The 12,380-nt window shown below is 36.6% G+C and overlaps 1 protein-coding gene across 1 annotated transcript in view; it reads right to left on the bottom strand.

The window, feature by feature from the left end:
• LOC143750090 (putative flavin-containing monoamine oxidase A) overlaps window positions 1-12,380 on the bottom strand; it is a 50,957-nt gene that overhangs the window by 8,455 nt on the left and 30,122 nt on the right. The window contains 3 exon segments of the mRNA XM_077242944.1: window positions 4,182-4,282; window positions 6,516-6,602; window positions 10,984-11,142. Coding sequence (XP_077099059.1) covers window positions 4,182-4,282; window positions 6,516-6,602; window positions 10,984-11,142 — 347 coding nt within the window.

The following is a 12,380-nucleotide window of genomic DNA, read 5'->3' as shown; positions in this document are numbered from 1 at the left end:
TAATCACAGTGAATAAGACTCGAGTGACATTGTTTTTACTCAACCGTATGATTAAACGTTCATGTATCTTTCTATTCAAGAGACTTGTTGTGGCAAGTGATCTCCCAGTCATGAATAAAACTATTTCTACAAAGAGCAAATTGGGAGCCATGTCAGGCATATGCTGCATATCTGAGAAATGGAGTCACCTTACTTCAGGTAAGCATCATATTAAGAAGCCAGTTTTGTTGGTTATATTAGTATTAAGAATTTCCATGACATATGTTTAGACGAAGGGGGTATGTCCAATCTCAGATTTGGATAGCCGGATCAATTAAGGCCAGATGAAATTATCAAGCTCACTCAAGCCTTGTTTCAACTGCGCTTCACCAAAAAAAAAAAATCCTATAGACGTCGCAGTGTCTTTCGGGGTTTGACGTAGTTGCTAAACATATGTTGCTTGAAGCAAGGTTGCCATCATAAAGGCAGATTTTCTTGTCAGATGATTATGCCATTTCTGGAGAAAAAAAAAGAAAAAAAAGTGCCAGTACTCTCTTGCATTGCCAATCATGACATTTGAGTTTTCGGAAAAAAAGAACTTGGAGATATCATGGGTACAACAATAATTTATTGTAATGTATTAACAACATAAATTTATTGGAATGTATTGAAAAAAAAAATCTTGCGGTCAGGTGGTAGCTGCAAGCATCAGACAGCTTTTTCGAGCTAGCGTCCGTCAAGAAGCGAATTCTGATATGGCGGGCCGATTGCTTGCTTTCACGTGATTTGTGAAGATCTGAAGTCAGTCACGTTGAGAGAAATAACAGAAATGTTAAATTAGATGATCTGCTCAATCTAGCTAGACCGTACTTCACAAAGGCACGGCTCCCTCCACCTTAAAAGCTCATACTTCTGCTTGGTTCAGTTTATAACGTTTTGCTTTTCTTCCAGATTCCTCTAATTCCCATCTTGATAATGGCCGGTGGTTCCTTCCTCGTCTACAATTACGGAAATCGTAATTAAATATTCTTGCATTCGTAGATGTCTCTCAGGTATTCGAGTAATAAGCGAACGAAAGTTTGCAGTGAAAAGACTTGGGAATTAGGATTGCTAACTTTACGTAAAATCAGAGAGCTAAATCCTCTAGCACCTCCAGATAAACACCTGCCTATTACCTTGCTCTTCCACTATAATCCCTTTCCCTCAGCCTATATACATATTCTGCTAAAAGCCGTGTTTTATCTGCTTTTACGGCTTCATGTGTCTGGGGATTTCAACTCAGAAATTTAATATTTCGATCCTGCTGTGGTTTTTCCTTTCTATTATGCTTCTCACCTAATTTCTTTAATCTTCTTTAGCACTAGAAGAATGACGCCCAAGGCTCCGACGTCACCCTAACACTCCAAAATCAATAACAATTTTTGTCCCTTCACATCTATGTTTAAAATTCTTAAAATCCACCTAGAAATTCAGACTCCTTTTTCTTGAGTTAAGTTGAACATTAAATTATTGAACATTAATTATATCTGCAATACATTTATGTTGGTCCTGTTCTGTTTACCCTGAAGGGGTTATAACTGCTCTCCCTGCTCTTACCCATGATAGGCTGCATGGATGGGCAAGGAGTTCTTGCCCAATCCAAACTGTTAGGTAACTGACAATCATCTTTAATGATAGTGGTCCTGACAGAATTACATTTATGCATTTAACAGATACATTTTTATCCATAGCGACTTACAAAAGAGGAACAAAAGCAAAAGCTATTTATTAAAAAAGTTAATATCTAATCTAACAGTCCAAGTAACTCCATGGGATGATTAATTTATGCACAAATAAAACAACTCAGTCCACATCCAGCAGATAATGCACACATTCATGTCTGTTGTGAATTTAACAGAAAAAACTTTTAATTGGGTTCTCAAAAATGTTTATTTCTGCATTCAACAACATATTCCACATGCAAGACCATTTCCCATCCAGCACACTGTTTATTCTTTATGCATTCTGGATGTGTGGACTTGAATGAAACCCTCAGGGATATCCCTTACCCACAGTGTTTTCACCTATGCTCTTTGTCTATGCGAATCACTTCGAAGAAATGAAAGTGGATTGTTTTCTATTCCACCATCTAAGGCAGGCAAGATATGCTCTTCTAACTCTGGAAATACTGCATCAAAAGCAGCCAGCATAATATCTAACAGTCTAGTTCTGCGGTTTTCAAACTTTTCTGGCCAAGTATGACCTTCAATCAAAATCAGAACATCCAAGTACCACCTTGTCACAACTTTGGTTCTCTCTCTCTCTCTCTCTCTCTCTCTCTCTCTCTCTCTCTCTCTCTCTCTCTCTCTCTCTCTCTCTCTCTCTCTCTCTCTCTCCTCTGTATCGAGACATCTTAAATGGGATATTTGAGAATTGTGTGCGAGTGGACCAGTTGTTAATTCATGTTTTAGTCCTTTTAATTATTCACATCTAATATGAATCACTTTTGTAGCTAGAAAGAATGGAGGGAGATTTAATGCATGAAAGAGTCTTGTAGCATTTGAAAGATCAAGAGCTCCAAGATCTCGTCGGTTTCCAAGTGGGTCAAGGACAGATTACAGCCCTCTTTCAAAAAACGTCTCATCGCCCACACAGGTACCAGAAAGAATGGGAAGTCTGTACATGCATCAACCACCTTAACATGATGAACTTATTCCTCTCCCTATGGATTTAATTCTATTATGGAAATTTCCCCCTCGATTCCAGCCACCGCACGCTCTCGCTTTCTCTCTTTCTGTACGTTCTCCTTGGGCGAGCATTAGTTCAGCCCTGTCAATCGCTTAACCAGCCCATTTCAAATAGCTTTTGAGACGTTCTCCCCTGAGAGCGCTGTCCTTTTGACATCAAGTCATGCATTCGGGTAGCATTTGCACTTCAAGGTAAAATGGGCATTTATGTACTACTCACACTTTTATCTTTATCTGCAGCTAATGTCTGCTAAAGTCAATGAGTTCACTCAAAAATGATCATAGTCAATATTTACTCTTCTTCTTGTCTTTCCCAACCTGTATGCTGTTTTTTTTTTTGTTGCAAAAATGAAGCATTGTAGAATTTTAATAATCCTCTTTTCAAAATGTCTGTACATACAGTACAAGAAAAAAAAGTGAAAAAAATAACGATTAAATTCGATTATTATTAAACATTATTATTACAAATTAGTATTTCAAATAATATTGAATAATATCATAAATAAATATTATAAATAATAATAATAAATTAAATTAACATTACAATCTGTTTTGATGCCTGGACCACAGTTTTTTCATTAATAACAGTAATTAATAAAGGCTGTTATTATTATTATTATTATTATTATTATTATTATTATTATTATTATTAATAAATATTCTAATAGTATCACAATATGTTTTGGTACTATGATCTAGGGTTATCACAGTACCAAAATTCCATTAGTCGATAAAAATACCAGTAAAATGTCACTATTCTCTCTGTACTAATTTCCGTCCCATAGCAGAAATAGTGGGAACTATTTTATTATTTTATTTATCTATATGAAAATAAAAATAAAATAATACATTTAAACAGCATGTAGCCTTCAAATGTTTATAAGTAAATACTGCTTATAAGTTACTGCTTACTTTGGAAACTCGAAAAATCTGCCTACACGGCAGTGACAGCACAATGAATCTCTTATTTACATTGTGTTTATACTTTGTTAGTAATAATGAAAGGACTTGCAAGCATGCAGATCTAAATCGCGCTGTGAACAAAAGGTTTTAAATGGTTGAGTGGATTCTGGTTAACTTAAACACCTCTGCGTTCACACACTCAACAGCTATGTCTGTGATTGGCTTGATGATCAATTCATTTCATCATCACATTTTTTTAATTTCAGTACCGACCTGGTACCAAAGTACCGGTACTTTTAACAACCCTACTGGGGCCACTGTTATCATTTATTCTAATAATATTACAATTTGTTTGGTTCCAGGACTACTGTTATTATTAATAACAAAGTCTTTAGAAAGCTAAATAGCAGTGGGTTTGGAACGACATGAGGGGTGAGCACGTAATGACAGAATTTTCTTTTTTGTGTGAACTTTCCTTGTAGGACAGAGGAAGTGTTGAAATGAGGGATTGGGGTTTTGAAATAGGCTTTGTTGAACATGAAGGGATTAGGCCAGTGTAGTGGATTGGTTTACCTGCCGAAGGGCTTTCGAAGACTGGGGTGGTAATACGTTAACATCCCGGGGGTCATTACATTCACAGGACAGCCTCCACTATATTCCTCCTTTGCCCAGTCCTGAAAAAACAAGACAACAATTAACATTTTGCAGCAGTCAGCGTCAATGTGAAATCTAATTTCGTGCTAATAAATGACCTGAGAAACATTTACACTCTGTGGTTTGATGTAGCTTGTCCTTTATTTCTTAGAAGAGACGGATTTATTATGCAGGTGCCTTTTGCATTGACACTAACAAAACATTTAGATGTCTGGCAGACAACATTTGGCAGAAAGTCGTCTTGTTTCTCTTCTCACTGAGCAGGTTACTTTTATGTTAATGCAGCTTCACATTATCATAAACTCCCTACAACCCCCTATTTCTCACTTTTAATAAGGTCATCTTAATGAATTCTGTGTGGATTAGACTAAATGTTCCCCTTATTCTTGTTAAGTTCATGTTGAACTAAATATAAGGTCTAGAAATTATTTATAATTTAATTTAATGAACAATTATTCATTATTCATCATTAGAGCCCTGTAGCCTTTCTTCACGAAATACCCTGCTGGCATCTTGGTTAATGTTGAATGTTCTTAAACACTCTTGTGGATTATTTGAAGGTACTTGAAGCAAAACCCTTAAACAATCCAAGCATGTTAACTTGTGAATAACTTGTGTATACGATTTTATTAGAAGAAGGTTTTGGCATCTCAAACAGCTCTAATGGTAGTATGCATCACCTTTCTATGAAAATATGAATAACACAGTTACAGTGAACAATTAGCTTGATACAGTCAGCTGAATACTAAACACTAATGCTGTCTCCACACCACTAGGTGTCAATATAAGTATTTGTTATATTCTAAGTATATTTACAATATACAAATAAGGTTTCTTTTGATTCCTCCATCCTCACATTCTTTCCTTGCAGCCTTCCATCGCATCCTAAGGAAGCGAGGATGCACACATTAGAAATGAGAAGCACCCACAAACTCCGGCTTTGTTCGAAATCGCCTCCTATACCCTTAAATAGGACACTATTTGAGGAGACAGCCATTTGTAGTGGTGTTCAAAACCATAGTGGACGCCATTGAGTGCACTCATGTAATCCCATAACGTACCACAATAATGAGTTTAATAAATAAAGTAAACCTAGCACACATTTTATTCCCAAATGCATGTTAAACTCACTTGCAGAGATGACATTTATAAGCAGCATTACTGTGAACCGAGCTGCTCTAAAAACAGCTACACGTGTGAAAATGAACACAGTGCTGGTTTTCACTCACACAGCACAGCACCCTTTGATTTGATAATCACTATTTGATAAGATCAAATGCTATTTCAGTTTTATTTAGATTAAACACCATCTAGAGGTTTTCTGAGTTGATGCACCTTTGCTTTCCACAATGCACCAATAAGCCCAACACAAGAAATCTCAGGACTCTCTGGATTGAAAAGATAGTATATTTCCTTTCTCAGTAGCAGCTCATTGTAAAAAAGGCCATTTCATCAGTAGTCCTATAATTCTCTCCTGCCCTCTCCATCCACAGGCCAAGGAGTTGCTTAAGGCTATTCTCCTTTTTCACTTATAGTGCTAAAGTGGCCAGACATCGCTTTTCCACCAAGGTGGTAAAATGTTAACATTCTGTTGAAGCTGATGGCTGTCAAACCAATGTGCCTGTTTGTCAATCTCCATTACACCTTATGTCGCCTTTTTACCTCTCAGGGGGAATACATCCCCATTTCTTTTGTGAAATTGTGCTTTTTAGGCCCAGTGGAGGACTGGATCTCAGCTTTGGACAACTAGGAATAGAGGTGGCTGCAGAAATTTCCATTTCACTTGACGTCTGTGGCGAGTGTCACATGGAGGTAAAATATCCAGTTTATATTTTTACCAATTTATGAGCACATTTTACTGAAAATCACATCGTTGACATAAATATCCAATTCATTCCTATGGGTTGTTCTGCTAAGCTTAGCAATGAATTAGCAATGATCACCAAAGTGGCCGGAGCTTAGCTAAAAATCAATTACCATTTATTAAAACAGCATATATTTCTTGAAATGAATGACTTCTCCACAATGAAAGATGATTAGTCAGACACTTGCAAATGCATAAGACAAACCACCACAGACTCAAATGTGTGTTCCCTTAAAATACCTAAAAAATTGTGTGTCTTTCTTAGCCTCTTTTCCACATTTTTCAGAAAATATTTTGTTCCTAAATAAAGCTGAAGTGGAGGGTTTTGCAAGACAATGGCTATAAATTCTCTGACTCAGTGAACATAGTGGTTGAAATTCACCACATACCTTTTCCCCATAGTGAATGTAGGTGGACGCCTCCGGGCCGAGGTACTTTACCAGGCTGGAGATGACAGCATCTCTTCTCTCCTCCATCTAAAATGAGAAAAACATAAAAACATGTGTTTATCATCATATCATAAAAGGCCAAAGCAACTAAAATATGATTGCACTGTTGTCATTGTGAAAAAGACGTGTGCTTGGTTGTATTGAATGTGCATGTCAGGGTTCTGTCACTTCTGTCTAGCCTTTCTTTCTTGGTTTTGTGACAGAGCCCTGACACTCCTGTTTTGTCTTGTACTGTGTAGTACACAACTTGTGTTTTACACTAGCTGTGTGCTTTCATGTTGTCATGTTTTGTGTGAACACGTGGCTTATGAGTGTTCTCATTGGCTGTGTGCTCATGTCTCGTTTTGTGTGAGCACATGGCTTGTGATTTGTTTTACTGGCCATATGCTTATGTTTTAATCATGTTTGGTTTGAGAACATGGCTTGCCATTCATGTTTCCTTGTGCCATGTGCTCTCCTGTCGATTGTCTAACCCGGCCCATCTTGTTACCTGATTATTGGTTCATTTGCCCCACCGGTCCTACCTCGTTACCCTCTTTTGTTTGCTACCCTATTTATTCTCCTTGTGTTTGCAGTCCTGTGCTGGTTTGTCGTCTAAGGTACCCTCATGTTTCCTGTTCCTGCCAAGTCCCGTTTCTTGTAAAGTCTTGCTGCCAGTCTTGTTTCCCCCACGGGGTAGTTTTGTTTTATTTTATGATTAATAAAAGCCAATCACTCTACATTTGAGTCTGCAAACTGTATCAGCCGAGCTCTAGAGTGAATGACTGATGTAACAAACAAATCTTGCTCCATGCTTAATCTTTACTCAAAGTAGTGAGAACGACAGACAATCTGCATTAATAGACACAGTTTTATTTAATAATGGCCCACAGCTGATTAGCAGAAGTATTTCAGTTAAGACAGTAATAATGTGAGTTAACCAGTTTGCAGGAGACCAACACAATATAAAACTCAAAACTAAGTATTTTGAACACCATCTTTCAAGAGCAAGCGGTTTGAGAATCCTGCATTGAACTACGAGATTTGAGAAGCAGTCATCAGTAAAATAAAGGGAACACAGCAAAAGTTTAGGATTATACTGCTGTGATATCGTGGTAAAGATTAATTTTAACCATTGATTCTTCATATGCGTTGTTGGGCAGTGAAATAAAACTGGCTTTATCTTCACATTGTAGAGCACAGCGTCTTCTCGACATGATGCTATCCAGGTTCCACAGGGATCAGCTTGCAGTGTTTGAGGTTCAAGTTTTCCCTGGTGTCTACGCACGCAATAAGTGAGTGGACAATATGCTAATGTTTCGTCTTGACGTCACAACGAAACGGCTTATGACTCGTTTCAAAAACAATGAATTTCATTGACTCAGAGTCGACTCATACTTTTGAAAGACAATAACTTTATATACGGTGCAATTTCAGGGGCTAATTTGTTAATAGAACTGCATATACTAAATGAGGCAAGGGTGTAGAGTTACATTCAAGCTATTTTAAGGCATGACAAAAAAAATTCAAGGAAATAATTATTAGATATGTAATTTTGGTGATCAAAGGTAAGTTTTAAAGGAAAAAATTACTGACTACAGGGAGACTTTAACTAACACACGAAAATGGTAAAAAAAAAGTGTAAAGTGCACATAAAGTTCATTACTAATTAAGTATAAAGATAAGTTTCATTACAAATGACATTTAAGTACATTTTAGTTAACCATAAATGTTTGTCAGTACTTTCAAAACACTTTTACCATTTTTCAAAGACAATAGAAGTAAAATAGAAAATGACATAAAATATGTACTGAAGTCCTACTTAAATGTCAAAAGCCCTCTTAAGTTCAGCTAATTGTATTTAAAATAATTTTAAACTAGAATACACTCTAATTTAATAGTAAATAACAACTAAGTGTCCGAAAACATTACATATATTATTTTAAAACATTTTCTTTTAAAGTATATTATGTCCTTAATAAGGTCTCTTTTTAAAATCACACTAAACACTTTTTCACAATGGCAGGAAACGGGCTGAGTCCGGTTCTCCAACCTACATCGATCTGAATAACTCAGTTCCTTTTTGGTCTCTGTTCTCTATGAGTTATGGGCAGAAAGGGGCCGGGGCGCACACCCCTGCTGTTACTATGCCAACGAGTGACAGATGTTAAGGGAACACATAAAACCCTGCATCTGCATGTTGTGCACACTTCCACTTGAACCAAGTGTCCCAGACCATAATTCAGACTACAATTATGGCTTTGCACCAGGTAGGGGGCAGGGCGGCAGAGGAACTAAATGCGGTGGGTGGTATAAAAGTGTCCATAAGGAGCTGGAGGGCTAGCCGCTATCTCGAATGCCTGCTCATAAAACAAACCGCACTTCATGTCCGCACTTCAAATTTTGCCAGCTCATTCATGTGAAGTTAATGTGGAGTAACGGCAAAAAGCACATGGCTCAGGCATAATGCGCTGAGTAGTCAGTCTGGACTTCTTGGACATCTGTATAAGAAGAACCAGAGCTTGGCGACAACTGCTTCACAGAGTACAAGACATTTTACAGACAAAACTCATTAATGGAGGTAAAAAATGTGTTGTCTATTCCAGCATAAAATACCACCGTACACAAAATACTAATGTTGTATTAGTAGATGAGAACCAAATTGACTTGTCCATCTGATTCATTATGAATGAAGCAACCATAAACTCAGTGGCTTAGAAGAACTCCTCTTGTCTATAATGCATGAATACGGATGGTCTGGGGGTTTTATCATAAGAAGCGAGATGGAAACATGTTTATCATCAGACCAGCTCATCTCGAAGATGGAGTTCTGGTTTCATCTGTTTTTTTAGCTTAAAGCTACAGTAGCTATTTTCTGCATGCAGGATGTGTGGCTAATTTGTTTGATTGAGCATTGAGTAACAGATAAATCAATATTTTACCACATTATCAGTCAGGAAAAGACCCTTTGAAGACGCAAAGCTGAAAATATTTGTTTTCCCAAGATAAGGCTTCCAGTTTAATTCTGTAGCAAAGACATTTAGCTAACCGCTTATCAGATTAAAATGCTGAGGAAATACATTTGTCCTTCATTGAACTGACTCAAACACTCACAAAGACTAGCTTAGACTAGCATGTTAGCAACATTGGTTATTGTTATTTTACACTGTTATTTTAGTATTATTTATTTTATATTTCAGTGTTAGTTATACAATAATATTTTTGTATTAATATTTTGAAATAACTTTTGTTTTTATATTTTCAGTTAAAAAAATTATTTTAGTTTTAATCATTTTAGAACTTCAACTTCAACTTACTTATTTCAGTTAGTTGCCAAGACAACATTCCTTTTGACATATAAGAGGCCTTTGTACCATTAAAACATCCTGCAAGTTTCATAGCTCAGAAATGTCCCTCCTCATTTTAAACAAAGCATTTATTTAATCAAGCTCCAAAAAAACGGCTCGTTCAGATATTGTGGGATCTGTGACATCACACGGGCAAACACATTTGCATATGACCACCTCCAGAGCAAGACATGGATGAATAGTTATACATCATCGCACCATAGGCGCTGCCCACTGTCATTCAGTCGCTTGAAGACTGACACAGCCATGATTTCTTCAGCAAAATGTAGCTCTTACTCGAATACCCATGATGTGCACAAAGTGCAATCGCTAAATGGTAAAGTCATTGTTCTCAGACGCACACTTAGAACTGCACATGCGCATTGGCTGGTCCAGCCTTGAAAGTTAATAAAAAAAAATTAACGCTACCTTAACATAAGAAAACACATTTATGAGACAACTGTTGTCAGATTTGAGATTTCAATGGTGATTTCAAATATGAAATTTAATCGTTAGCTTGGTGAACAGCTTTGGGGAATTTGATGATTCCCCATTCATAGAGATAGGAGATGTACTTGCATGACTGAAATAGCTGCCCGAGAGGTGCAAAAAAAACTCTTGAGTGAAATGACTAGTCTTCAAGGAACTTTTACATGTTTTTCTATAGGTAGACAGATTGTTTTTGAAGGCTCTTAAAAATATGAAACAGACTTTAAAATGGGAATGCAAAGATTTCTCCACATATTATAGATTTCGTCAAGTTCAGCTAGATGAAGCAAACTAGTACATGAGCATCCAAAACACAACAAACGGTTGTGAGCAGCTGTCTGTCTTTTCTTTTAAGCAAGGTATTATGACTGTTATGCTATTAAAGGGCAGTTTTTGGGCAACTAAATGTCAAAATGTATTTATTTTCGCCTCTTGACTCACTGTCTAACTATTCCTATGAAAGTGTGATACTGAGAATAGACCTGACACCAGAACATAATGAACTTCTTTCTCTTTAACTCACTCTAGGTCAGCTCACTATACAGTATGTCTCTGTTTTTCATAAACCCCCGCTCTCATTCTCTGTCTCTCACCTTTCTCTCGCTCCAGTCAAGGGCCTGTACTCCAGTGATGAACCCCACCAACGCAGGATTGCCTTTGGGGCTGGTGGCGTCAAATGTGACGCTTAAAGGGCAGCACTCGGAGGGGCGAACCACAATTTCCCCCGAGAAACCATTTTCCTTCCAAAATGCCTGTGAAGTCAGATCAAAAATGCAGAGAATCAACATCTCTGAAAATGAAAAGCATTCATTCTTGATTAAATGAGACAAGCACTATGCTGACAATTGACATTATCTGCATTAATGTCACCTAAATTTGCATCAATGTAAATATTAAATTGTAGATTTATGAGAATTGATATGCATTATCTGAATATTGATCATCTCTCCAGCAATATGCCCTTTCGAACTGAGGTGCTACGTGGGCCATTGAAAAGTGAATTTTGGATATTGAGATGAACACACACACACACACACACACACACACACACACACACACACACACACACACACACACACACACACACACACACACACACACACACACACACACACACACAGTATATATATATGACTTGATGATAAGTAACAACTATCAGTTAAACTAAAACAATAACACATATATTACTTTTTTCTTAAATGTTAATTTTGTTTACTAAAATATAAATGCATGCATTATCAACCTCTTTATGTAAAGATATAGAAATTGACAAATTGTATTTTAAAGTTTAAATAATTCATAATCACATTTTGTCTTATCACATTTTGTCTTTGTGCAATTTAAAATATTTACTACTTTTCTAAATAAGTACCTTATTTAAAAAAGACAAATTCGCTTATGTGCTATTCCTCATTTGTACGTTGATTTGGATAAAAGCATTTACTAAATAAATAAATGTAAAATATATTCATTTCTATTTTTAATTTTATTAATTTAGCAAAATTGATGCATACTTATGGGGCTCCCATATGTAACTGCATTTATAAATGTGTTATCCATAATTCATGTATTTATGCAATTAGAGATGCTAAGAAAGATTAAAACACACTTTTAAGCACTCAGACAGGCTTTTCATGCACTAATAATTGAGTGTGCTGCACAGAAAAGCTTCTCCCTGAAAATTTCCACCAGATTCACAAGAGGTTTGTTTGATCGATCGTTTTGTTTCCCTGAATTGTAGGGTCACATAGTTATTACAGTTTTCTACAGTCGCTAGGACACATTTCTCAATACTTAGGTCACTTTTTCAAAACTCTTCACACAGTTTTCCAAACCAACTTGCAGCTCGGCACAGCAGTTCATTTCACTTTCAAAATGCACTAAAACTACCATATCACTTCATACATGTCTCAAATCAACATATTCTTCCATCACACTAGCAAAGGTTGACAGACAACAAACACACTTTGTCACCCACAAAACAATGACC

This window comes from Siphateles boraxobius, unplaced genomic scaffold, assembly GCF_051911475.1.
Source record: "Siphateles boraxobius isolate OS27281-9 unplaced genomic scaffold, OSU_SipBor_1 25, whole genome shotgun sequence".
Classification (NCBI taxonomy): domain Eukaryota; kingdom Metazoa; phylum Chordata; class Actinopteri; order Cypriniformes; family Leuciscidae; genus Siphateles; species Siphateles boraxobius.
The sequence above is the reverse complement of the archived record's forward strand: the minus strand, read 5'-3'. Positions and strand labels throughout refer to the sequence as shown.